We start from the raw sequence: 27,106 nt of genomic DNA, 5'->3' as shown, positions 1-27,106 counted from the left end.
TGAGGGCATGAGGGTTAATTTGCATATTACCTCTTTATTATATTATATAGGCTGTTTTTATTGATTTCAGAGAGGTAGAGAGATAGAAACATCAATGATGAGAGAGAATCATTGATCAGCTGCCTCCTATATACACCCCAATGGGGATGGAGCCCACAACCCAGGCATGTGCCTTTACCGGAAATCGAACTGTGACCTCCTAGTTCATAGGTCAACGCTCAACCACTGAGCCATGCGGGTCATGCAACAGTGATCAGATTTATCCCTCATCCATAAACTAGAAAAATGGACAACATATAGCTTACAATTGAGAAACACATGAAGCAGCTTCTGTGATAGCCCCAGCTTTCTGCATGGAGATACACTGCAGACTGCACAGCAGATAGAGGGGATCTAAGCAGAGTACAGTGGTTTCATGGAGTTGAGGAAACAAACCCCCAGAGGTAAAGTTTAGAAGCTCAGGTGACTGGAAATTGTGAAGTAGAATTCTCCAGAAGAGGGAGCCATATAGAAGTCTTCATGGCATCCTCAATCTGAAGCCCACATACAGGGTGAAACTCCCATCAGGTAAGGTAAAGAACAAACAAGGAGCTGTGAACTGAATGATTCTCAGAGTTCACACAGGTGGGAGGCTTTTGAATTTTGACCAGCAAAGCAGCATAAAGCATTCAAGAAAGACCCCAGAAGATCCCTACTTATTAGTGGACTGAACTATTAAATAAACTACTCTACACCCTCCCTGGCAAAGAAAAAACTGTATCTCAAGGAACTTACTTGCCAACAAAACAAAGCCTCTTTAAAGGAAGATAACACAATCCACATATGTCAAAAAATAAAATAAAATTAAATGTCCAGCATCCAATAAACATTGTAGATATACCAAGAGGCAAGGAAGTTACACTACAGGGATACAATCAGAAAAAAAAAAAAAAAAAAAAAAAAGCCACAGATATGAAGGGATAAATGAGTTTTCACAACAAATAAATTATGAGGATAAGAGGTAGTTTACAGCAAAAAAGAACTCTGAGAATAACTAGTAAGGCCAGAGTTTAAAAGGACAAAACAAAAACTTTAAGCTATTAAGAGAAATGCTAAAACAGTGACAATATTGAGCAGCCAAGATGCAGATAGGGAAGAACCACTGAAGTGTGGAGGTACTTCTTGAGAACAATGGGTGATTTTAGAAAAGATGCTTAGAATTTGGTTGCCTTGATAGAGGGCCTCTTCTGGGGGCAGAGAAATTACTAGAGCTTTTGATGGTTCTATAAAAGGGCAGAAGAGAGAACATTAAGACACTTAAAGTGCCAAATTCCCAATATGACACGTCAGGTATTCACCCTTCCAAGGCATTTAGCAAATTCTGAAGCTGCAATGGGTTAGAAAGTAAGCAGAAAGCCTCTGAAAAATAGAGAGGAGGTTTGAGGCAGTCTCACTTTGCTGAGGAAACTAGAATTAACAGTTCAGGGGACAGGACACTGGTCAACATACCAGGCATTTTCAGATGGGGGTTAAGAAACAAGGCTATGCCCTAAGAATGGATCAGAGAGGGACAAAGCCTCATCAAAATTGTAACCCAGGTGCAACTCAGCTCAGTCCCAACTTGCACACTCAAGTGTTCAGTCCCCCTTTATATATGCCTAGAAAAAAAAGTGGATCTGCACTGGAGAGCATCGAAGCAGCCAAAATCTCTTAATAATATCTTACATTGACTGAAAACAAAATAGAAAGAGAGTGCCCAGTGATCCAGATTTTGGAGTCAGCTGACAAAGATTTAAATATAAATGATTAATATGTTGAGGAAAAGATGGAAAAGAAAAATGAAGACTCAAAGACTGTGTGTGTATGTGTGTGTGTAAATGAATCAAATGGAAACTTAATAACTCAATAAATTTCACATGAGGTACAAAAGAAGCGAGAATAAGAACTGGCAGATAGTCCAATAGGAACTAGAGAAATTAAGAAACAGAGGGAGGAAAAAAAATCACAGTAAAATACAGAATAGAATATAAAGGGCTTGCAGGGCACTGTGACAAAGAACAATGTACTTGTTATTGGCAACCCAGACAGAGAAGACAGAATGGGGGGAAAATAGTATTTGAAGAGGTAATGGCCCAGTTTGTACTAAAACTAATTAAAGACACAAATCCACAGACTTAAACTGCAAAACCCAAGCAGAACAGAAATGCAAAGAAAATCACATCTAAGCATATCATAAAAGTGTTTAAACCATAAGGAAAAAATGAGATCAAGGGGAAACCTATAAAATTACATTTAAAAGACTCACTGGAATGTATGGACCGTATCTGAATCTTGATTCAAACAAACTTTAAAAATCATTTTAAGAGAATCTTGGCCATCCTATCTAATAAAAGAGTAATAGGCTAATAGACCATACCTCTGCTATACCCACAAGCCACGCCCACCAGCCAATCAGGAGCGAGTATGCAAATTAACCCAACCAAAATGGGTGCGGCCACAGAGAGAGCAGGCTTGCATTTCCCCGGCAATGGAGGAAGCCAAGCTTTCTGCCTGCCCTGGCCTGCCTTGGCCTCCACTTAAGGCTACAAAGGTTCAATTATAGAAGATAAATAAATCCCAACAAAAATGGCTGTGGCCACAGAGAGAGCAGACTTGCGTTTCCCCGGCAATGGAGGGAGCCAAGCTTTCTGCCTGCCCTGGCCCCCACTTAAGGCTACAAAGTTTCAATTATAGAAGATAAATAAATCCCAGATACCAGGGCCTCCACTTGGGTTGCTGGGGGGTGTGGCCATCCTGCAAACCACCACAGGCCCCTCACCCAGGCCGCCCCATACCCCAAGGGAACCCCCACCCTGATCCGGGACACCCTTCAGGGCAAACCAGCCAGCCCCCACCCGTGCACCAGGCCTCTATCCTATCTAATAAAAGAATAATATGCAAATTGACCATCACTCCAACACACAAGATGGCTGTCCCCATGTGGTCAAAGATGACTGATCACATGTGGATACAAGATGGCTGCCACAAGATGGCCAGCAGGGAAGGGCAGTTGGGAGGGACCAGGTCTGCAAGGGAGGGCAGTTGGGGGCAATGAGGCCAGCAGGGGAGGGCAGTTGGGAAGAACCAGGCCTGCAAGGAAGGGCAGTTGGGGACAATCAAGCCTGCAGGGAAGGGCAGTTAGGGGCAAACAGGCTGGCAGGGGAGCAGTTAGGCATCAATCAGGCTGTCAGGAGAGTGGATAGGGGGTGATCAGGCTGGCAGGCAGAAGTTGTTAGGGGCAATCAGGACGGCAGGCAGGCGAGCAGTTGGGAGCCAGCAGTCCTGGATTGTGAGAGGGATGTCCGACTGCCCGTTTAGGCCTGATCCAGGTAGGATCGGGCCTAAATGGGCAGTCAGACATCCCTCGAGGCGTCCCAGATTGGAGAGGGTGCAGGCTGGGCTGAGGGACACCCCACCCCGTGCACGAATTTCGTGCACCGGGCCTCTAGTCTGAATAGAATAGTCTCTGATAACAGTAGAAAATCACTGTTAAAACTAAAAGTGTTACTGGTGGTAATAATCACCCACAACGCTGGAGATGGTACTACCTGTTTCAATCTTAATATAGCCTCAACTTGCAATATACAGAACTAACAATATTAGACTCTTTTACTTTTTAGAAACTAGATCCCCAAGGAATTAGCTGATGATGCAATCAAAGGAACTAAGATGACAATGGAATAGGGAAAGATTTTGAAATTTGTGCCAAAATTCTCATAAATCACCTGATATATAACAGTGAAAAATAAACTGTGGAATGGTTAAACAAACTGTGGCATCACTTCATATCCAGCATCTAAAATGCCAAGTACTGTGCCCGTCTGGCTCAGTGGATAGAGTCAGCCTGCGGACTGAAGGGTCCCGGGTTCAAATCAAGTCAAGGGCACATGCCCAGGTTGTGGGCTCAATCCCCAGTAGGGGGCATACAGGAGGTATCCAATCAATGATTCTCTCATCATTGATGTTTCTATCACTCTCTCCCTCTCCCTTCCTCTCTGAAATTAATAAAAATATATTTAAAAAATAAAAATTAAAATACCAAGTACTAATATTTAAAAATATGTATATGCAACTCAAAAATCTAAAGTATATACACACAGCAATGAAAACAAATGTAAGTGTATAAAATATTGATAGGAAATGTGCAATCATTTGATCTTATTAGTTTATTTTTCTATAAAATTAGACTATTTTTTGAATCTAAAATGGGATCAATAACTAGGTTAATGTTGCAAATATATCATATTTACTTTATAATATCTGCATGTAGTCATAATTTAAGAATGAGATTTTAAGAAGTGAAATATGTTAATAGGTAAAGTTTCATTTTTAAACTTATTTCAGTATTGCCAAGTGTACAAATATCACCTACAAAGAGATTACAGAGCAGAAGGCAGGTGTCCTAAAATGTTTCTCTTGGAATTCTAACTAATTCATGAGCATATTTAATAGGTATTACTTTGCAAAGGTTCCCTTGTCAAATAAGTTGGGAAACAAATTAAAGCATTTCTTCTTTTTAACAAAGGACTTTTAGGTCTTTAACATTTTTTATGAATCTTTGAAGTGCTCTCCAAATTGATTCACCCATCACACTTCACAAAAGTTTTTGATGTCCTGAAGGATCTTTATGCTTGTCACTACACTTTACCCCTTGAACAACACAAGTATGAACTGCGTGGGTCCACTTACATGCAATTTTTTTCAATAAATACATTAAATATATTTTCTCTTTCTTATGATTTTCTTTTTCTCTAGCTTAGTTTATTATAAGAATATATAATACATATAACATAAAAATATGTTAATCAACTGTTTATGTTATTGGTAAGGCTTCCAGTCAACAGGCACGTACTTCGGTTGCAGTCTCCTTCCTGGCCCGGGCCCTGTTCAGGGCACATGCAGGAGGCAACCAATCAAAGTGTTTCTCTCACATAGATGTTTCTCTGTCTTTCCCTCTCTCTTCCACACTCTCTATAAAAATCAATGGAAAAATATCCTCCGGTGAGGATAAAAAAAAGAAAAGAAAAAAGAAGTGGGTATGGGGTTGAGGAAATAAGAGAAATCCTATCTAATAAAAGAGTAATATGCAAATTGACCGTACCTCCGATACACCAACAAGCCACACCCACCAGCCAATTAGGAGCGAATATGCAAATAAACCCAACCAAGATGGCTGCAGCCAGAGAGAGCAGGAGGGAGGCTTGGGTTTCTCCCGCAATGGAGGAAGCCAAGCTTTCTGCCTGCCCTTGCCGGCCCAGGCCTCCACTCACTGCTACAAAGTTTCAATGATAGAAGATAGATAAATTCCAACAAAAATGGCGGCAGCCACCGAGCTAGAGAGAGCAGGAGGCTAGGGCTGCCCCGGTGATGGAGGAAGCCAAGCTTTCCTGCACACCTTGGCCTGCCTTGGACTCCGCTTAAGGCTACAAAGTTTCAATTATAGAAGATAAATAAATCCCAACAGAAATGGCTCCTGCCACGGAGTGAGCAGAAGGCTTGGCTCCGCTCCAGGCTACAAAGTTTCAATTGTAGAAGATAAATAAATCCCAGATACCAGGGCCTCCGCTTGGGTCGCTGGGGGGTTTGGCTGGCCTGCAAACCACCACAGGCCCCTCGCCCAGGCCGCCCCACGCCCCAAGGGAACCCCCACCCTGACCCGGGACACCCTTTAGGGCAAACCAGCTGGCCCCCACCCGTGCACCAGACCTCTATCCTAGATAATAAAAGAGTAATATGCAGATTGACCATCACTCCAACACACAAGATGGCTGCCCCCATGTGGTCAAAGATCCTGCCCCCATGTGGACACAAGATGGCCACCACAAGATGGCCAGCAGGGGAGGGCAGTTGGGAGGGACCAGGCCTGCAAGGGAGGGCAGTTAGGGGTGACCAGACCGGCAGAGGAGGGAAGTTGGGGGTGACCGGGCCTGCAGTGAAGGGCAGTTGGGGGGGACCCAGGCCTGCAGGGGAGAGCAGTTAGGGGTGACCAAGCCGGCAGGGGAGGGCAGTTAGGGGTGACCAGGCCTGCAGGGGAGGGCAGTTAGGGGCAAACAGGCTGGCAGGGGAGCAGTTAGGCATCAATCAGGCTGGCAGGGGAATGGTTAGGGGGTGATCAGGCTGACAGGCAGAAGTGGTTAGGGGCAATCAGGAAGGCAGGCAGGTGAGCAGTTGAGAGTCAGCAGTCCTGGATTGTGAGAGGGATCCCAGATTGGAGAGGGTGCAGGCTGGGCTGAGGGACACCACCTCCCCCCTCCCCGGTGCACAAATTTCGTGCACCGGGCCTCTAGTATTATATAAGGGTACAAACTTACACTACTGGATATTAAAGTCCTTGAGATCTAATACATAGTATAGTGATTATAGATAATACAACTGTATTTTAAAGTATCATCTGTGATAAGAGACTAGATCTTTTTTTTTTAATCCTCATCAGAAGATATTTTTTCCATTGATTTTTCAGAGAGAGTGGAAGAGAGAGGGAAAGACAGAGGGAAACATCTATGTGAGAGAAACACATAGATTTGTTGCCTCTTGCACAAGCCCCGACCAGGGCCTGGACTGGGGAGGAGCCTGCAACCAAGGTACATACTCTTGACCTGAATCAAACCCAGGACTGACGCTCTATCCACTAAGCCAAACCATCTAGGGTGAGAGTAGATCTTAAGTATACTTTTTTCATTGTTTCATCACAAAAAGAAAATAATTATGTGACATGACATAGGTGTTAGACAAAGGCAATAATACCGCAATATAAATATTAAATCAACATGTTATATATCTTAAACTTACACAATGTCACATATCAAATATATTTCAAAAACAAACAGAAAGCAGACCAAAGGATACAGAAGATATCAATGCAATTTTAATAAGCCCAAGATATGAGTTAAATTTAAAACCTGAAATCAACAAATAGGATACGAATATATTCACACCCAAACAGTGTCTGTCTTTTTTTTTTTTTTCTTTTTTAAAAATATGTTTTTATGGACTTTTTTTTTTTCTAATTTTTATTAAGGTATTATATGTGTACATATCTTACCATTGCCCCCCCCACCCCACTCCCATACCTGCCCTCACCCCCCAATGTTTTGCATCCGTTGGTTACTCTTATATGCATGCATACAAGTCCTTCAGTTGATCTCAACAGTGTCTTTCTTAAGGAAATGTGGACTACTAATGAAAGCAGAACTAGCCCTGTCTGGGTGGCTCAGGTGGCTGGAGCATCATCCTGTACCCCAAAGGGCTTCAGGTTCAATTCCAGGTCAGGGCAGATATTTAGGTTGTGGGTTTGATCCCCAGTTGGGGCACATATGGGAGGCAATGGATCTCTCTCTCATATCAATGGAAATGTATCCTCAGGTGAGGACTTAAAAACAAAAACAAAACTGAACTTAAACCACATATACTAATACAGAGATTTTTCTGATTTTTACAGAGAGTAGGGTGAAGGGGCAGGGGGAGAGGAGAGAGAGAGAGGAAGAGAGAGAGAGAGAGAAACAGATTGGTTGCCTACCACATGCACCTGATCAGGCCGGGGATCGAGTAATGGAGATTCAGACCCTTGACCAGAATATAACCTGGGACCCTTCAGTCCGAGGGCTGATGCTCTATCCACTGAGCCAAACCAGCTAGGACAACACAGAGATCTTGAAAAACAGTGAATCCTATATAATAAAAGCCTAATATGCTAAGTGTCTGGTCGTCCGGTTGGCCGTTCAACCAATCAAAGTATAATATGCTAATGATATGCTAAGGCCACTTAACAGCTCACTATGATGTGCAATGACCACCAGGGGGCAGATGCTCCAACCGGTATGTTAGCTTGCTGATGGGGTCCGGCCTATTAGGACTGAGCAAGACAGGCCAAACACGCCCTGGAGCCCTCCCATGGTCCCTCCCCAGCTGGCCAACCTCCCGCGTCCCTCCCTGGCCCCAATCGTGCACTGGTGGAGTCCCTTGGCCTAGACTGTGCCCTCTCACAATCCAGGACACCTTGGTGGATGTCAAGAGAGCCAGTTTCAGCCCGATCCCACAGGCCAGGCCGAGGACCCTACTGGTGTATGAATTTGTGCACCGGGTCTCTATTTAAAGAACAAACAAACAAACAAACAAAAAACATCCCACCAACCAAGTAACAGAGTATGTACATCATGACTACACACACACACACACACACACACACACACACACATTTTTATATAAATATTAAATGAAACAATACTGCATTCTGCTCATGGATACATGAATGTAGTACAAATAAGAACCTGAACTGGGAGTATACATATCAAATTCATGATAGTTGGGGGAGGGAGCAGGCTAGAAGGGGTCAATGGAGGAAAAAGAGGGATATATGTAATACTTTCAACAATAAAGATTTAAAAAAATAGATATAAAAAAATTCAGTGGGGCAACAGGGGAATAAGGACACATATGTAATACCTTAATCAATAAAGAAAAGAAAAAAAGACACACACACACACAAAATTCAGATGGAGATTGCTTATGGAGAAGAAAGCAGGTGAAGGAGATAACAGAAAATAAAAGGAACACTGTTTATCTGTATTTTTCTTATAAACATGAATTTCTTCACACAATAAATTCAATGGTACACAAGAGTCCCAGGAAACAGTCAATAGGAGTGAAGGAAGTCCAACTATTTTAGAGCAAACACAAGAATTGAATTGGAAATAGCACCCATCAACCCATCTTCCAGATTTAGAATTGAGAAAATGATTCAACTTCCATGTAGCAGAGACAAGGAACATACAAAGGCTAGTATATTGAGTAGAATAGTGTCTCCTCTCCAGACCCTGCCCCAAAATTCATACCCACCCAGAACCACAGAATGTGGCCTTATTTGTAAACTAGAGGCCTAATGCACGAAATTCGTGCCAGAGTAGGCCTTCCTTCCCCCAGCTGCCAGCAGGCACCCGGGACCCGGGCTTCCATCACAGCCTCAGCTTCGTCCAGGTCATCCAGTCTAATTAGCATTTACGCTTTTATTATTATTATAGACTACAGGACTGGTGCACGAATTCGTGCATGGACAGGGGGAGGGGCCACAGGAGGTTGGCTGGCTGACCCTGCTGCCCCCTTGGTTGAACTCCAGGTCGAACTTCCAGTCGAAATCCTGGTTGAGGGGACATTTTGCATATTAGGCTTTTATGATATAGGATAGGGCAGGGGTGGGCAAACTTTTTGACTCGAGGGCCACAATGGGTTCTTAAACTGGACCGGAGGGCCGGAACAAAAGCATGGATGGAGTGTTTGTGTGAACTAATATAAATTCAAAGTAAAGGAGCAGAGGGGAGAGCAAGAGAACCGGATAGAACAGCTGGATCCGGCCCGCGGGCCGTAGTTTGCCCACGGCTGGGATAGGGTCTGTACAGATATAATTACATAGAAAGTAATACTGGATTAGGGCGGGACTCAAATCCAAGGACTTGCGTCCTTATAAGACCATGTGAAAATGCAGGAAGCAGAGATACAGACACACAGTAAGATGATCATGTGAAGACAGAGGCAGAGATAGAAGTTATGCTGCCACAAGCCAAGGAATGCTAAGAATTGCTGACAATCACTAGAAGCAGGAAGTGGCAAGAAAGAATTTTCCTAGAGCCTTCAGAGGCAGCAAGCACTGACACTTTGATTTCAGACTTCTAGCCTCCATAATTGTGATAGGACACTAATAGTGAGCTTTTCTAGTGATAAACACGAAGTCTGGATAGATCAAGTTACTTTTAAAGAATGATGAAAGAAAGAAAAATTCACGAGTAGAACACTGCAGAACAAAGGAAAAGAAAGCAGCCCTAAACGGTTTGGCTCGGTGGATAGAGCATTGGCCTGCGGACTGAAGGGTCCCAAGTTCGATTCTAGAAAAGGGCATGTACCTTGGTTGCGGGCACATCCCCAGTAGGGGGTGTGGAGGCAGCTGATCGATGTTTCTCTCTCATCGATGTTTCTAACTCTCTATCCCTCTCCCTTCCTCTCTGTAAAGCAATCAATAAAATATATTAAAAAGCTACATGTGGGTAGTGGTTATCATATTAGGAAGCACAGAGTAGAATCAATTACCAATATAAAGGAATGAAAGTAAGACTGATACCAGTCTAATTCTATGCCAAAACAGAATAAACGAATAAACAATTGCTCTCTCTCCCCCACCAAAAGACAGCGGAACAGGGTTTTCAGGGACAAAGGTTATGGTCTGAGAACTTAAAACATGATGAAATTGTTGCTCTAGTCACTGAAAAATTAAAAATCCAAATTAGGAACTCAATAAATGGGCACATGAAGGTATAAAAAAGACTGCCACTAAATAATAAAGTGTTACAGTAAAAATAAGCCTTTAAATCTAGTTTCAAAACTGAATATAAAATTAAAACTAGTCTCTATATTTAATAAAACAGAGTTTCTTAAGAGATTTAAAAGAAACACCTAAATATGCTTCTATGATGTTTCAAAAAACACACAGAATACAAAATCCTAAAAGTAAATGGAGAAAAATGCATATACTGTATAACATTAATATAAAGAAAAATTGAATGTAAGACAAAAACAACTACTGGAAAAAGAAGCTGTAACTATGAGGGCATAATTATATAGAACTTTATACTAGACAACAATGAAAATTAAAAAAAAACACACATAATGAACTACAAATATTAGCAGAAACTCATAAAACATTTTGACCAAAATGCTATACTATACACTTGATCTTAGCCAAAAGGCCAAGAAGAAATTGACCAAAATGCTATAAAAATTAGTAATTAATAACAAAAGATTTCAAAAGAAAAACTAACCATTTAGAATTTGGAAACTCAATTCTTAACTCTTAAGAAAATAACTAAAAAACTCAAAGGCAATCTACAAATAGCAAAAGGAACACTTCCCACATCAAAGGCTGTGGAATGCCATCCAAAACTACCCTCAGAAGAAAATTTTAAAAGTTAAATGCTTTTATTATTATAATAAAAGAAAGAACAAAAAATTAACTAAGCCATCTGAATAAAGGCAAAAAAGGGAGGGGGAGTGAGAAGACCACAGGAAGAAGAAATTAACAGCAAAAAACTGATCTTTGAAATGACTAATAAAATAGAAAAACTGCTGAAAAGGTTAATCAAGAAAGAAGACTAGATATAAGTAAGACTAAGAAATGGATACAACCACTGATACAGGGATTTAACAATTAAGAATGCTTTCTATAAAATTCTGTATGTGAAAATTTGAAAATATCCAAAAATGTAAGGCTATATTTATCATTCTCTGTTAATCACAAAATATTGGTTCAAAGCATTAAAAATTGTTTTGTCCTGAGGACAGTTCATTAGCGCTTCTACTTTTATTTACTTAATCTTAATTTTTCAAACTGTATAGTGCATATATAAAACACTCATAAAAGTTTAAAGGTTGGTGTTCTAAGCACTGGGTGATTTCTGAGTATTCTCAGTAGCTTTAATTCCTTAGAAACTACAATTTTCCACATGGCACTCTTTCTCCTTCCCAAAAGATTAGTACTGCAAAGTTGGGCCTCCAAAGTCTATCACAGGAATCCCCTATCAATAAAGAACACATCCCACTTGATATAAAATTATTCACTTTTAATACGAATTCATAATTATTTTGGTTCTTTAGTCCTCAACCACAAATATCATGGCACTAGGCCTTAAGAGAATGTCCTATATGTCCTCAAGTGTGATGTAAGAGGAAAAAGTGGAGGCCCACTGGGAATTCTACAGAAGCTAACTTGAAAATTTATCCCAAAGCAATCTTCCTATATAATTATACTCTTCCAACAGACTATGAAATTTTAAAATCATGCCAGAACATTGCCAAACCATTTGATAAGAAATGCTATTTTTAAAAAATTAAAAAGTGCTTAAGTCCAACCCCAAAATTTCAAGGCATATTATTTTTTCTTTTGAAAATACCATCTGTAATATGATTTACCCAATTTATATATAAGCATTCACTTGACAAAATAAAAAGCAACCTGACACTGGTCCCAGACTTATTTTTTAAATTTGTTTGATGTAAAATCTCACTATCTAGAAACTAATGTTTTAGATTAAGTCATAAATATCTACCTTACAGAAGCAGCAGGGCACAAAATAAACATGATATATATTATAAAAACTTCCCACTTGAATATTTCTTTACTGGCTTAGCTAATTCACTAATATCTAACATATTAGACCCTTAAAGTGATGAATATAAGTAGCAATATAGACAATTTATAATGATCAGCCCTTATATTACCATGAAATCACAATATAGGGAAATAACCCAAATATAACACCTAACGATGACAGAAGGCAAGATGCTTACTCAATAGCAAAGATCACTGATACTGGTAAACAACCAAGATAGAGAGAATGGCCTTTGTTTCCGACTTTGGCAGAACTCCAGTATTTCTGCTATAACCAGCAAATGGTTTATTTTCCAAACTCAATTTATTTCTTTGTTTTATTTTCCATGCAGCTTACTTTTGTATATACCGGATGATTGTTTTATTTATTTATTTTACTTACTTACTTATTTATCACCCAAGGATATGTTCATTGATTTTAGATAGGAAAAGAGGGGTAGGGAGGGAGAGGGAGAGAGAAACATCAATGTGAGAAACATTAATCAGTTGCAGATTCAGATAAACCTTCAACCTACTTAAGTGTCCTGACCGGGAATCAGATTCACAAGCTTTTGGTGTATGGGACGAACAGGACGATGCTCCAATCAACTGAGCCACCTGGCCAGGACAGGATGATTGTTTTAGAAATTGGTATTGGAATCAAAGGGTCTTTAGTATGCTCTGTGCATCTCCTCCTTGCCTCAACTGTTGTTTTTTTTTTAAATGTATGTGTACCTTCAAATATTAATGAGAAACCTGCAAAATATCTTATTCTTTTCTGGTATTTTGGTAGTTCAGGCAGTCTGAAGAATAAACGAGAAATGGTACAGCCTGACAGTTAATTTTCACTTAAAATACTTTTCTTTAAAAAAAAAAAAATCATGGTAACATTATATAATTTAAATGCATACTATAACAAAATAAGCGAAGTACTGAAAATCCACTGTCCAAATATTAATGGTTCCAACATTCTCTTCTCTACCCTCTCCTTGGTCATTAGTTTTCCTCATCAGCAAAAATATTGTAACAGCTCTTTCTTAAGAAAGATTCCCCTTGAAACAGGCTATTTCTCTGCCTACCTTTACAGAAAACATTCTTTGACAGGATTATCTACATGTTTCCTCAATTCCTTCCCTCCCATTCTCTCCTGTACCTACTCTGATCAGAATTCACTCTTCTCCCTCTAACAAAACTGCTCATAAAGTTCTCCAACAACCCTGGCTCCCATCATATCCAATGGTCAAGTCTCAATTTTTTGTAACTTGACCTATCTGCAGCACCTAAGAGATGATCTTTCCTTCCTCTCTGAAACACTTTCTTCACTTGTCTTCCACATACCACACTTCCACACTTAGTTTTCCTTCTACTTCACCAGTCACTCCACTCCTTCCTCCTACTCCCTTCCTTATCTTTCTTATCTACAAGCCTTGGAATGCTCAAGGCTTAATTCCATCTGAGCAACCAGATGTTCCTCATTCCTTTCCTCTGCTGCATTTTTTTCTTCCCCAGCACTTAACATTATAGGACATTAACGTAAACTTCATTTATTATTTTTTTCATGAGATTAAGGATATTTGTCTGTTTTTGTTTAGTGTATTCCCAGCACATAGAACAGATATTGCTCATCGTAGGAGCTCAATCAATATTTTTGGATGAGTGAATGAACAAACAAAAACAAGTAATAACAGCAACAGCTACTCTGTACTAGTAACTTATGAGCCAGACATCCCAATAAGCAAAATACATGCATTTCATTTAACCCTCAACAACCCTATGAGATCTCAGAGGCTGGAGGTAGAATAGGGGTGTTGGAGGAGGTATTAACTTGCCCCAAATCACAAAACTAGTGGCAATGCCATGATTTTAACCCGTTTATCCTCTTCAAAATTAATACTCTTAACCATTACATGACATTAATTTTACTGGAGTATTAATTATTTCATTAGTTTTGGAATAAATCCAACTTTGCTATTTGAAGAGTCAGCAATCAAACTTCCTATAGTTGTGAATCAATCTCCATTTTCCCTGTGAAGACATTCATTTAGCAAGCGATTTAGAAATTTAATGGAAACTCATATTTAAAAGAAAAGCATTCCACATTGCAATTTTTAGTGATACCAGTACAAATGAGAAGACGCGCCAATGTTTTTCAAAATGTTGATGGCAGCATTTCAACTTCCTCTCTCCCATTTCGATTAAAAACTCAAGCCAATGGTTTCCAAACCTGGCTGAAGAGTCACCTAGGAGTTTTTCATTTTTTAAAAACAAGATTTCCAGGTCCAACTCGAGAGCAAGTGAATCAGAATCTCTGGGAAATAGGGTTAAGGAACCTAGTATTTTTTAAAACTCCCCAGGAAACCTTGGTGGTTGGCCAAGTTTGGAAAACACTAGTTAAATGAAGCAAAGTTGGCAAAAGACTAATACTTCTATCTGAGCATCTGGCTCATGGTTTAATAACGATCAAACCTCACTGGTACTGACCTTCTTGGAAAGAGGAACGATGCTGTTGGGTCGAACAAGCCTTCGTTTCTTACAGCTTAGCACAGGACGTGTTCGGGCTGCCACACAGGTACCATCAGTTGATGAAGAAACTAGATTCAGTCGTTGTTTTTTATGTAATTGTTCCTCAGCATCAGAGTTGTCACCTGGAATGTGGTCCGCCAAGACAGGCTGCAGACTACACAAGAGGAGGAAATAATATTCACTTTTCAGAAGACTCAAGGAAACAAAGCCTCTAATACTGGTTCAACCTCCTCTACTTGCAAATGTCCACAGACACACATAAGTATTCTGAAGCAGAAGGAGTTCATCTCCTGATGCTGATGTCTGCCAGCCTTTAGGAATTTAATTTGTTCTAGAATAGAGGATTTTATGTAAACACTTCTGAGGAATTCTACCAACACTATGACCAATCACAATGTTTCACAATAATTGTAGGACCTTTCACTTTTCTACACGATGAGTCAATTTTAGGCATCAGTAAGTAAAAGGGAAATACATTAGCATGCCAATTATACTTGCTACAATAGAAAATGTGCACAATATTATGTGATGAGGTTTCTGTCTTTAAACCAGGGTTAGTCCTGGCTAGGAATAACTAAGAGCTCTTTTACAAGCATACTGAGTGTAAGAAGTGGAAGAGATAACTTACGTGTTAATAACTCCATTGACAGGTCTCAATGCTCCATATGATTTGGTAGATAATGACTCTGAAGGATGACCAGAGGCACCATGGTTTTCCAGTGGCTGAGAAACAGACTCAGTCTGAATAAGGAAAAGAAAACAAAAACACACTATCAACAACATTTAACCAACAGCACCCAGTCTGAAATACAGCACAATTTCATTTAAATAAAATACATAAAATTTCTGATGAACAACTTGAAAAAAATGAAATTTGTATGACAACAACAAAAAAAGAAAACAATTAATTAGCTTTTGCTTTGGAGAAGTGGGTGTGTGGAACCATAATATTTAGCAGACTAATAGTAATAAGTGCCTACACCTTGAGAGGGAACTGACCTAAACCAGTGGTCACCAACCTTTCGGATTTCATGGACCACCAGTGGTCCGTGGACCACGGGTTGGCAACCGCTGACCTAAACAATTCAAGGGGACAAAAGCTTAGCAAAAACAATTACATAGTAAGTAATAAGAATCTTCAACTAAAGGTCAAGAAGAATATCTAAGTTCAGTACTGAGTCAAATAAGAGGAAATTTAAATTACTTATTTCTGCTTAACTTCACAGTGTTTGCTAAAAACCTGTTTCCAGAAAACCATAATTTGTTAAAAAATACATATATATCTGTTAAAAATAAAAAATCAATAAAATATCAATGATAACTAATTACCCAATGTTATCAGGTAGTAATTATTTTCTTTGGACTATACAAATCTAATATATGCTTAGTAACAGTAAAAAATTTTTAAAAAGGTGGAAAGAATATGGAAAGTTTTCTTTTAAATATTTTGAAACGAATTATATATTTACTAGGCTCAGAAGGGATAGGGTCAGCCATGAGATGTCAATCATATGGAATCTCTGAAGTATCTATAACAATAAAAGCGTAACATGCAAATTGACCAAACGGCCGAACAGCGTAACGACCATCCAGACAACCACGCTCTGACATCCACTGGTGCCAAGCCAGCCAACACAGGTGCGATGCAATTGGTCAGGGGCCCAGCCATCGCCCCATGATCACCCTGCAAAGGGAGGCCCAGGCCACCAGCTGGCAGGGTGATCGATCAATCAGGGGACTCCACGATCGCACCAAAGAGGGAGGCCCAGGCCACTGACCGGTGGGCTGCAGTGGGTGGGAGGGGCTTCCCTCTGCAGGGCAATCCATCACAGAGCCCCGGCAGGTGAGCAGGGCCTACCTCTTTGGGGCGATCCATCACAGAGCCCCGCAATCAATCGCCCCAAAGAGGGAGGCCCAGGCTACCCTATTGCGGTGCTGCAGCGGGTGGGCAGGGCCTACCTCTTTGGGGTGATCCATCACAGGGCTCCCAGACTGTGAGAGGGCACAGGCCAGGCTTAGGGACCCCCCGCCCTCAGTGCACACATTTCGTGGACCGGGCCTCTAGTAGGCAATAAAGCCACAGATGCAGTTATCCCTCAGCTCTGTGAGTTGTTGGAATACCACAGTATGGCTGTGCTCCTTGTCACCTTACATTTAGAATGACTTAGGGGGTGTTCTGAAGTTCTCCTTCCTGCATACCAAAGCCAATATTTTTTATTTTTATTTTTTAAATTAATTTCAGAGAGAAAGGGAGAGAGACAGAAACATCAATGATGAGAGAGAATCATTAATCAGCTGCCTCCTGCACAGGGGATGGAACCCACAACCTAGCATGTGCCCTGACCGAGAATCGAACTGTGACCCCCTGGTTCATAGGTCGATGCTCAATCCCTGAGGCACACTGCCTGGGCACAAAGCCAATATTTTGAGCTGAAATTCTATTAAATATTGCTCAATTTCGTTTTTATCTTTTCAACCACAGGAGAAAAACACGAAAGGATCTTGAGAGCAGTCATAGACAAGTATCAAGAAAGGGAATAACTTAAAAGTTTTAATACAAATTATCAAAAAAGTTAGATCAAAACAGCATATAAACAGGTAAGACATCCTTATATATAAAAAGCCATGGGCCATCACGACTGAAAAAAACCAGACTGACAACCAAACAGCAGGCTGCATGGGGTTACCAGGATGGCAGGGTAAGGATTAATGACGGACAACCACACGACTGAACAGCAGGTTGCGTGGGGTGACCAGGCTGGGGTTGGGGGGGACGCGCAGTTGGGGGCAACCAGGTTGGCGGCAAACTCATTAGTCCACAGAGCCAAATATCAACAGTACAACAATTGAAATTTCTTTTGAGAGCCACATTTTTTAAACTTAAACTTCTTCTAATGCCACTTCTTCAAAATAGACTCGCCCAGGCTGTGGTATTTTGTGGAAGAGCCACACTCAAGGGGCCAAAGAGCCGCATGTGGCTCGCGAGCCGCAGTTTGCCGACCACGATCCTAAGGCATCACAAATATCTTGAACAATTACATTAGTTAATGATGCTAAAATTATGGTAAATTGGCACATATCCTCATTGCCTTAAATGCTATACTGATTCTCTTTTGAATAGTAATGTGACATTAAGTAGTTATAAAGATGTTCAAATCTTTTGATAAAGCATTTTACTCAACACTAAAAATCCATCTTAAATAATTTAACCACCACATTCCCTAAAATTTTAAAATACACAAAGATGGTCACTGCAATTGATATTAATAAACTAAGTATTCAACATTAGAAGAATAGTTGTAAATTGTGACCACATGAAACCAGAATATTAAAAATAATCATAAAGGACATTTCTTCCTTTATGCCAGAAGAATACTTAAAGATAAAAAATTAATAGTCTCCTAAAGATTATGGAAAAGGGCTAAATTCAAATATTTTATTAAATACAATATGCGGTGTCTAAAAATATAAATACATAGATAATGACATGTTATAGAAGTAAAATTATCCTGAAAATTTCTTTATATTTAGATGATTATTTTTACATTAAAAGAATAGATAAACCCAAATACCCTTCTGAATAATGCTAGTGAGGACTTACTATTCAGGGGGAACCCCAAAAAGCCCAAACAAATATTATAATGTGACAAATAATTGGAAAATCTAAAGTACTTAAGATTCAGGTTGGCATTAACTAGCAGATGTGTGACTCCAGGCATATTACAGCTTTTATATATTTCACAAGTTCTGATTTAGATGAAGAATTTTCCTTTGAACATGAAAATGCTGAGACTGAAAATTCTGCTGATATATGGATCTTAAGAACTTCTATCAATTTCACCTTCACTTAAAATAACAGCTTTTAGTATCAAACTGTGGCAGATCTACATAGACCCCTGTTTAAGTAATAGATTGACTACACTTGATTAAGATTTATTTTATAAGAATGATGGGGGAATTATCTGCAAAGACACCTGCCAAGACAAAATGTTGCCATTTTTTAATAGTCTTATTTCCAAACAAATTTGTCTTTCTTATAGAAAGTCTAAAGGAAAAAAAGGCACAAATCACCAGTAATCTTACCACCTATAGAAAACTACTAGTAAGAACCTAGTTTTTCATGCCAACATGAAACATATACACTGAGTGGCCAGATTATTATGATCTCTGAACGCATAATAATTTGGCCACTCAGTGTATATGCCATTAATCTTCAATGTGAACTCTATGGATTTTCTTAGAGGAACCCAAACTTTCCTGGGGGGTAATTCAGGCTCCAAATTAAAATTGAAGTCAAAAGGCAAAACATTATTTAGAACAGAAATGTTTGTCAAGGATATAGAGGCACATAGCAATCAAGAGCATGAGCATTAGAGAGGAAATGTGCCTGGACTCCAGTCCCTACCACAAAGAAAAGCACTGAATATTCATCAAGGACCTGCTCAGAGACCTTGGGATATCATGTAATCACGCGGACCCAAAAGCAAAGCATTGGGACACCTGCATTCATCACTCATTCTTAAAATATTAACACCAATCCTCCAATAGTGTCCTATCTAGAAAAGAAAAACCCAACCACAAACACATGTAAATTTACTTGAGCTTTAAAATGCATTCACATTGCCTTAAAACAAAATGAACACGCCCTTCTCTTACAGTACAAAAGGCTACAAAGACAGGGTAGAAAAACATTAACAAATATCTCACAAATATGAAATCCACACACTATTTTAAGCTTAATCATTACTACTGCAGATTTTTATCATTAGTATTTTCAAGAAACTAAAGCATGACTCAGATATTTGTCATCAAATAAATAAAAAGGATGAAAAAATTTTAAGTCTCTCCCATCAAGAAAGAATACAGAGCTTCTCCTGACTTTTATATGATGTTCAGATACGTGCATGAGCAGAGTAAAAAAGGTGAAGTGATAGTACAGAGTATTTCTGAAACATATCCTCCCTTTCTCCCACAAAGTAGAGCCCCAGTAAGTTATTGAAGTGATTTTTTTTTTGCCCCTGACTGAAAGGGGCTGGAGTATGGAATAAAATTAACACAGCAATGAGATTCAAATTGGTTATTCATTTACAGCAGGCATCTGGTTCATTACTCTACCCTCTTGGCCACACATATTAAGTGTGCCAAAGAGCCCTTAATGAAAAGCTAGATAATAAATTAAGGTTTCATGGTGCAGATTTTTCTGGGGTCTAAGAACCGATGTCCACAGGATTTATTTTACCAAAAAAGTAGAGAAACTAAGCTTTGCGATGCATGTATTTGAAGCATCTACCTTTATGATTGTCTTTTATTTTTAGCATAAAATTTACCATTTATTACATTGACATTGTATTACAAGTATTACATTGACATGGTCGTGCAATCCTCACCATCATCCATCTCCAGAACGTTCTCATCTTGGAAAACGGAAACCCAGTCCCCATTAAACAGTGTCCCCATTCTCCCCTCCCAACCAAGCCCCTGGCACCCACCATTCCACTTTCTGTCTCTATGAATGTGACTACTGTAGGGATCTCATACACGTGATATCATCAGTGTTTGTCCTTTGGGGGCCTGCTTATTTCACTCAGTAGAATGTCTTCAGGGTTCATCAGGTTGCAGCATGTGTCAGAATTTCTTTCCTTTTAAAGTAAATTCGGTTTTAAAATCTCCCAAATTATCATACAGTTTTGCAGTGAGCCAGGTGGGTATCCGCCTACTTCTGCTTGTATGTTCCAGGGTTGCTGAGGGGATCTGATGAGACAAAGCACAGGAACCACTGGGAAACTTTATGTGCTGCGTGTGCCAGTCTGTGTGGTTTCATTCCCACTAGAAAGGCCTGCGTGGCCCCCATGGGGTTGTTCATTGGCCATCATTCAGTGGAGCCTGACTTCATGAGCCTATTCTATTCCAGAAGGAACGGGTCCTGCAGCTTGTCTGAGGAGTCAGAGTGTGGTGGCCACCACAATATCCCCATCCTATGATTGTCTTGATTAACTGACGCCTTTATCATTGTGAAATGTTCTTTTTTACCTCTGGTAATATTTTTCGTCACAAAAACTATTTTACTGACATTAATATACCCACAATAACTTTCTTATGCTTACTGTTCACAAAATGTATCTTTTCCTGTCCTTTTATTCCCCATAAATCTGAGTTTCCAATTGGTATTACTTGACTTCAACCTAAAGAAATGTGTTTAAATGCAAATATTCTGCCAACAAATTGTCTCAGCTTTTATCTAAAAATGATTTTATGGCTCAGTGGTTGAGCATCTACCTATGAACCCAGAAGTCATGGTTCAATTACCAGTTAGGGCACATGCCCGGGTTTTGGGTTCAATCCCTAAGGTGGAGCGTGCAGAAGGCAGTCAATCAATGATTCTCTCCCATCATTGATGTTTCTAGCTTTCTCTCCCACTCTAAACCCAATAAAACTATATTTAAAAAGAGAGAAAAAAATAGAAATGACTTTATTTCATCTTATTTTTAAAAGAAAATAATGTTTTTGGTGTTATAAAATGTTGAGTGGCACCCTCCACTCCCAATTTTATTTATTTATTTTTTTTTAAAAGACTTTCCAAATTCTTTTTTTTTTTTTAAATATACTTTATTGATTTTTTACAGAGAGGAAGGAAGAGTGATAGATAGTCAGAAACATCGATGAGAGAGGAGAGAAACATCGATCAGCTGCCTCTTGCACACCACCTACTGGGGATGTGCCCGCAACCAAGTTACATGCCCTTGACCGGAATCGAACCTGGGACCTTTCAATCCGCAGGCTGACGCTCTTCCACTGAGCCAAACCGGTTTTGGCTCCACTCCCAATTTTAAATATCTCATTCCACTGTTTCTGATAAGAAGTCACCAATCATCACCAATGTTTTCTTATATGAAATGTATCTTTCTTCCTTCCTCTGGCTACTTCCAAGATTTTCTTCACCTGATTTTCATGACTTTATATTTCTCATACTTACTATTCTTTGAATTTCCTGAATCTGTAAACTGACCTTTCTCATTCAAATATCGCTACTCTTTTCCTCAAAAAATTTTTTTCTTGTACCATTCTCTCCTTCTGAACTTGAACTATAATATTCACTGTTTCTCCAAGACTATGTTCATTCCTGAACATTTCATTCAATCTTTCTGTTCTTTGGATTAACTACTTTCTACTGAAGTGCTGTCATGTTAATTGACCCTTTCTTTTGTAGATTTCAATCTGCTCTTAAATTATTTGAATACTGAACTTTTAAATTCTACAATTTTTATTAGTTTCCATTTGATTCTTTAGTTTTCATCTCTCTACAGATATTTCCCCATGTTTGCTCTTTATATTCTACTAGAGGCCCGGTACACGAAATTCGTGCACGGGGGATTGGGGGGGGGGGTCCCCTCAGCCCAGCCTGCACCCTCTACAATCTGGGAACCCTCGAGGGATGTCCGACTACCCGTTTAGGCCGGATCCCGGTGGAGTCGGACATCTCTCTCACAATCCAGGACTGCTAGCTCCCAACTGCTTGCCTTCCTGATTGCCCCTAACCGCTTCTGCCTGCCAGCCTGATCACCCCCTAACCACCCCCCTGCCAGCCTGATTGATGCCTAACTGCTCCCTTGCCAGCCTGTTTGCCCCTAACTGCCTTCCCCTGAAGGCCTGGTCACCCTTAACTGCCCTCCCCTGCAGGCCTGGTCACCCCTAACTGCCGTTCCCTGCAGACCCAGTCACCCCCAACTTCCCTCCTCTGCCAGCCGGGTAACCCGCAACTGCCCTCCCCAGCAGGCTTGATCGCCCCCAACTGCCCTCCCTTGCAGACCTGGTCCCTCCCAACTGCCCTCCCTTGCTGGCCTGATCGCCCACAACTGCCCTCCCTTGCAGGCCTGGTCCCTCCCAACTGCCCTCCCCTGCTGGCCATCTTGTGGTGGCCATCTTGTGTCCACATGGGGGCAGGATCTTTGACCACATGGAGGCAGCCATCTTGTGTGGAGTGATGGTCAATCTGCATATTACTCTTTTATTAGATAGAATAGAGGCCGGTTGCATGGGTGGGAGCCAGCTGGTTTGCCCTGAAGGGTGTCCCGGATCAGGGTGGGGGTTCCCTTGGGGTGTAGGGTGGCCTGGGCGAGGGGCCTGTGGTGGTTTGCAGGCCGGCCATGCCCCTCGGCAACCCAAGTGGAGGCCCTGGGATCTGGGATTTATTTATCTTCTACAATTGAAACTTTGTAGCCTGGAGTGGAGCCAAGGCTCCTGCTCGCTCCATGGCAGCAGCCATTTCTGTTGGGATTTATGTATCTTCTATAATTGAAACTTTGTAGCCTTAAGCGGATGCCAAAGCAGGACAGGGTTGCAGAAGCTTGGCTTCCTCCATCGCCGCGGGCAACCCTGGCCTCCTGCTATCTCCAGCTCCGTGGCTGCCGCCATTTCTGTTGGGATTTATTTAACTTTTATAATTGAAACTTTGTAGCAGTGAGTGGAGGCCTGGGCCAGCAAGGGCAGGCGGAAAGCTTGGCTTCCTCCATTGATAGGGAAACCTCCCTCCTGCTCTCTCTGGCTGCATCCATCTTGATTGGGTTTATTTGCATATTCCCTCCTGATTGGCTGGTGGGTGTAGTGGAGGTACGGTCAATTTGAATATTACTCTTTTATTAGATAGGATTTGAAATCTCCAAGCACATTTTTATTAGCTGCTTTTAAGACTTTATTGCCTAATTTCAACTTCCAAGTCATTTCAATACGTTTCTATTGACTACCTTTTCTCATTTCTAAGAGCACATTTTCTTACTGATATGTCTTTTTTTGGTGTTTTTTTGGTTTATTCTTTTTTTAAAAATATACTTTTTGAAGTCAATAAATTTTTATTATATACAAACATTGTATATGATATATTGTGGAGAACTTGAATTAAGTTAATTTTCCTGTAGCATGTTAATTTTTGCTCTAGCTGGCAAATTTCTAAATAGTTAGAAACCAACTAAATATTAATTTTGTGGAGCTGGTTTTATGTTCTTGTAGAAACATATTGGAGTCTATTTTGGATTTCTCCTCAATCTTCTGGTGAAGAGTTCCTTAGTCCTAGGAAGGTGTTTAAATCCTAAAGCATGAGTCTTCTTTGGTATCAATGTAAGGCAAAAGGTATTTACCAAGTCTTGTGTGGATTCAAACTCGAAATTCTATCTTCCTTGCAATGGGCAGGCTAATTCTCTGCTCAACTCTTCCAACCTACCAACTGTTTATTTCCACTAGGCTCTATCAAATCTTCCATTAACGTGTGAAGTTCAGGGATTAGATCTGAGGAGGATTTATATATTATGGGGCCAAGCCCTCCCCTAACCCCATAAGTCTTCTCTCTTTACCACTATTCTCTCCCTTAATATCTAGCTCTGCAAGGCAATGATATTGTGGCTCTCTAGGTAAGTTCCAGGTACCCTGTGCTACAGAAACTGAAGAGGCCCCTCATCTCTGAGAATAGTTTTTATCTGAAATTTTGTTGAGTTTCTTTGGTATGTTTCAAATAGTCTTCACATACCTAGTAACACACATAGGGGATCAGGCCTAAACCAGCAGTCAGACATCCCTCTCACAATCCTGGACCGATGGCTCCTAATCACTTACCTGCCTGCCTGCCTGGTCACCCCTTACTGCCCCCCCTGGCAGCCTGGTCGCCCCAAATGCCCCCCCCCCCCCGCTGCCGCCGGCCTGGTCGCCCCACGCAGCCTGCTTGTTCAGTCGTCCCTCACTAACCCCCCTGCTGGCCTGGTCGCCCCACGCAGCCTGCATGTCCAGTTGTTTGGTCGTCCCTCACTAACCCCCCTGCCGGCCTGGTCGTAGGCAGCCAGCTTTGTGAGGGTGTGAGGGTCAATTTGCATATTACCGCTTTATTATATAGGATTATGTATAACAGGATACTGTAAAAATTAAGTTGTGAATTTTTTGTTAAAACATTTCTTATATACCATTATATTGGCTGGGCTGCAAAAATATTCACTGTGGGCCACATGTGGCCCAAGAGCCACGGGTTTGGCATGCTTGGTATTCAGGATGAAGTTCCAACCAAATGAGCCACCTATCCAGCCAGGACTGCATTCAGTGTTTATCACAGGTCAGGCCCCTTTAAAATAACTTAATTTCAGCCTTAGCAGATGTGGCTCAATTGGCTGGAGCATCATCGGCCCATGCACAGAAAGGTGGCGGGTTCAATTCCCGGTCAGGGCAAATACGGAAGGCAATTGATCAATGTTTCTCTCTCACATCAATGTTTTCCTCCCTCCCTCCCTCCCATTCTCTCCCTCTTTCCCTCAAGATCAATAAAAAAAAAATCCAGTTGTGAGGATTTAAAAATTTTTTAATAAAGTAACTTAGTTTCATCAATATCTATACTGTGCTTATAACCAAAGCAATATATACATATGTTCTCTTTTTTAAAAAGTCATTCAAGCCCTAACCGGTTTGGCTCAGTGGATAGAACATCAGCCTGCGGACGCAAGGGTCCCAGGTTCGATTCTGGTCAAGGGCATGTACCTTGGTTGCAGGCACATCCCCAGTAGGGGGTGTGCAGGAGGCAGCTGATCGATGTTTCTCTCTCATTGATGTTTCTAACTCTCTATACCTCTCCCTTCCTTCTGTAAAAAAAAATCAATAAAATATATATATAAAAAAATAATTAAAAAAAAAATAAAGTCATTCAATTTAGAAATGAGGCAAAAAGATTATTGTGTCCTTTCAGTGTAATATTGGAACATTATCTAACAAGCCCACCTATAGGTCATTATGACTCTCCATCAATTATTTAACTTTGTTTTACCTACTCTTTTTTTTTAAATAAATCTTTATTGTTCAGATTATTACAATTGTTCCTCTTTTCCCCCCCCATAGCTCCCCTCCACCCGGTTCCCACCACACCCTCTTACCTTACCCATACCCCACCGTCCTCATCCATAGGTGTACGATTTTTTTTATTTTTCCACACCCCACACACCCCTTTCCCCCAGAGAATTGTCAGTTCACTCCCTTTCTATGCCCCTGATTCTATTATATTCACCAGATTATTCTGTTCCTCAGGTTTTTAATTCACTTCATTTTTAGGTTCACTTGTTGATAGATATGTATTTGTTGTTCATAATTTTTATCTTTACCCTTTTCTTCTTCCTCTTCTTAAGGAATACCTTTCAGCATTTCATATAATACTGGTTTGGCGGTGATGAATTCCTTTAGCTTTTTCTTATCTGTGAAGCTCTTTATCTGACCTTCAATTCTGAATGATAGCTTTGCTGGGTAGAGTAATCTTGGCTGTAGGTTCTGGCTATTCATCACTTTGAATATTTCTTGCCACTCCCATCTGGCCTGCATAGTTTCTATTGAGAAATCAGCTGACAATCCTATGGGTGCTCCCTTGTAGGTAATTAACTGCTTTTCTCTTGCTGCTTTTAATATTCTCTCTCTGTCTTTTGCTCTTGGCATTTTAATTATGATGTGTCTTGGTGTGGTCCTCTTTGGATTCCTTTTGTTTGGGGTTCTGTGCGCTTCCTGGACTTGTAAGTCTATTTCTTTCACCAGGTGGGGGAAGTTTTCTGTCATTATTTCTTCAAATAGGTTTTCAGTATCTTGCTCTCTCTCTTCTTCTGGCTCCCCCATAATTCGGATGTTGGTACGCCTGAAGTTGTCCCAGAGGCTCCTTAACACTATCTTCATATTTTTGAATTCCTTTTCTTTTTGGTTTTCCAGTGGGTGTTTTTTGCTTCTTTGTATTTCAAATCTTTGACTGGATTCTTGCGATCCTCTAGTCTGCTGTTGGATCTCTGTATATTATTTTTTATTTCAGTCAGTGTATGCTTAATTTCTAGTTGGTCCTTTTTCATGTCCTCGAGGGTCTCACTAAATTTATCAGCTTTTTCTGGAAAATTCTTGAAAAACCTTATAACCGTGGTTTTGAACTCTATATCCAGTCTTTTGCTTTCCTCCATTTCTGTCATTTGTGACCTGTTTCTTTGTCTCCGCATTTTGGCTGCTTCCCTGAGTTGATAGAGTGGCTTTGTGTGCTAGGTGTCCTATAGGGCCCAGTGGCTCAGCCTCCCCAGTTACCTGAGGTGGACACTCTTGGTGCACCCCTTTGTGGGCTGTGTACACAGTCTTATTGTAGTTAAGCCTTGATTGTTGTTGGTATCATTGGGAGGAATTGACCTCCAGGCCAATTGGCTGTGAGGATCAGCTGTGTCTACGATAGGAGAACTTCTGTGCTGGAGACACCCTTATGTGGCAAGACTTGCTTCAGTGGGGCTTTGGTGCTCACTGAGTCTGCCCCCTGAATGTGTCCCTTACAGATCTGAGGAGGTGTAATCTGGATGGTCCTACTCTGACCCCTGGGTATACTGGCTTTTGGATCTCCAAGGAGGTGCTAATTTAGCCTCTGCCTGAAGCCACCCAGCAGGAGTTTCGGAGAGATGTGCA

At 40.7% G+C, this 27,106-nt stretch overlaps 1 protein-coding gene across 3 annotated transcripts in view; it reads right to left on the bottom strand.

Moving 5' to 3' along the window:
* KANSL1 (KAT8 regulatory NSL complex subunit 1) overlaps nucleotides 1-27,106 on the bottom strand; it is a 177,045-nt gene that overhangs the window by 25,054 nt on the left and 124,885 nt on the right. For all 3 annotated transcript variants that reach the window (XM_080680385.1, XM_080680383.1, XM_080680384.1), the window contains 2 exons: nucleotides 15,300-15,412; nucleotides 14,630-14,825 (listed from right to left, as the gene is read on the bottom strand). In XM_080680385.1, coding sequence (XP_080536511.1) covers nucleotides 14,630-14,825; nucleotides 15,300-15,412 — 309 coding nt within the window. The remainder of the gene's footprint in view (nucleotides 1-14,629; nucleotides 14,826-15,299; nucleotides 15,413-27,106) is intronic.

The sequence above is a fragment of the Plecotus auritus genome (genome assembly GCF_963455305.1).
Source record: "Plecotus auritus genome assembly, chromosome: 7".
In the NCBI taxonomy this organism is placed as follows: Eukaryota; Metazoa; Chordata; class Mammalia; order Chiroptera; family Vespertilionidae; genus Plecotus; species Plecotus auritus.
This window is presented reverse-complemented; position numbering and strand designations above follow the sequence as displayed.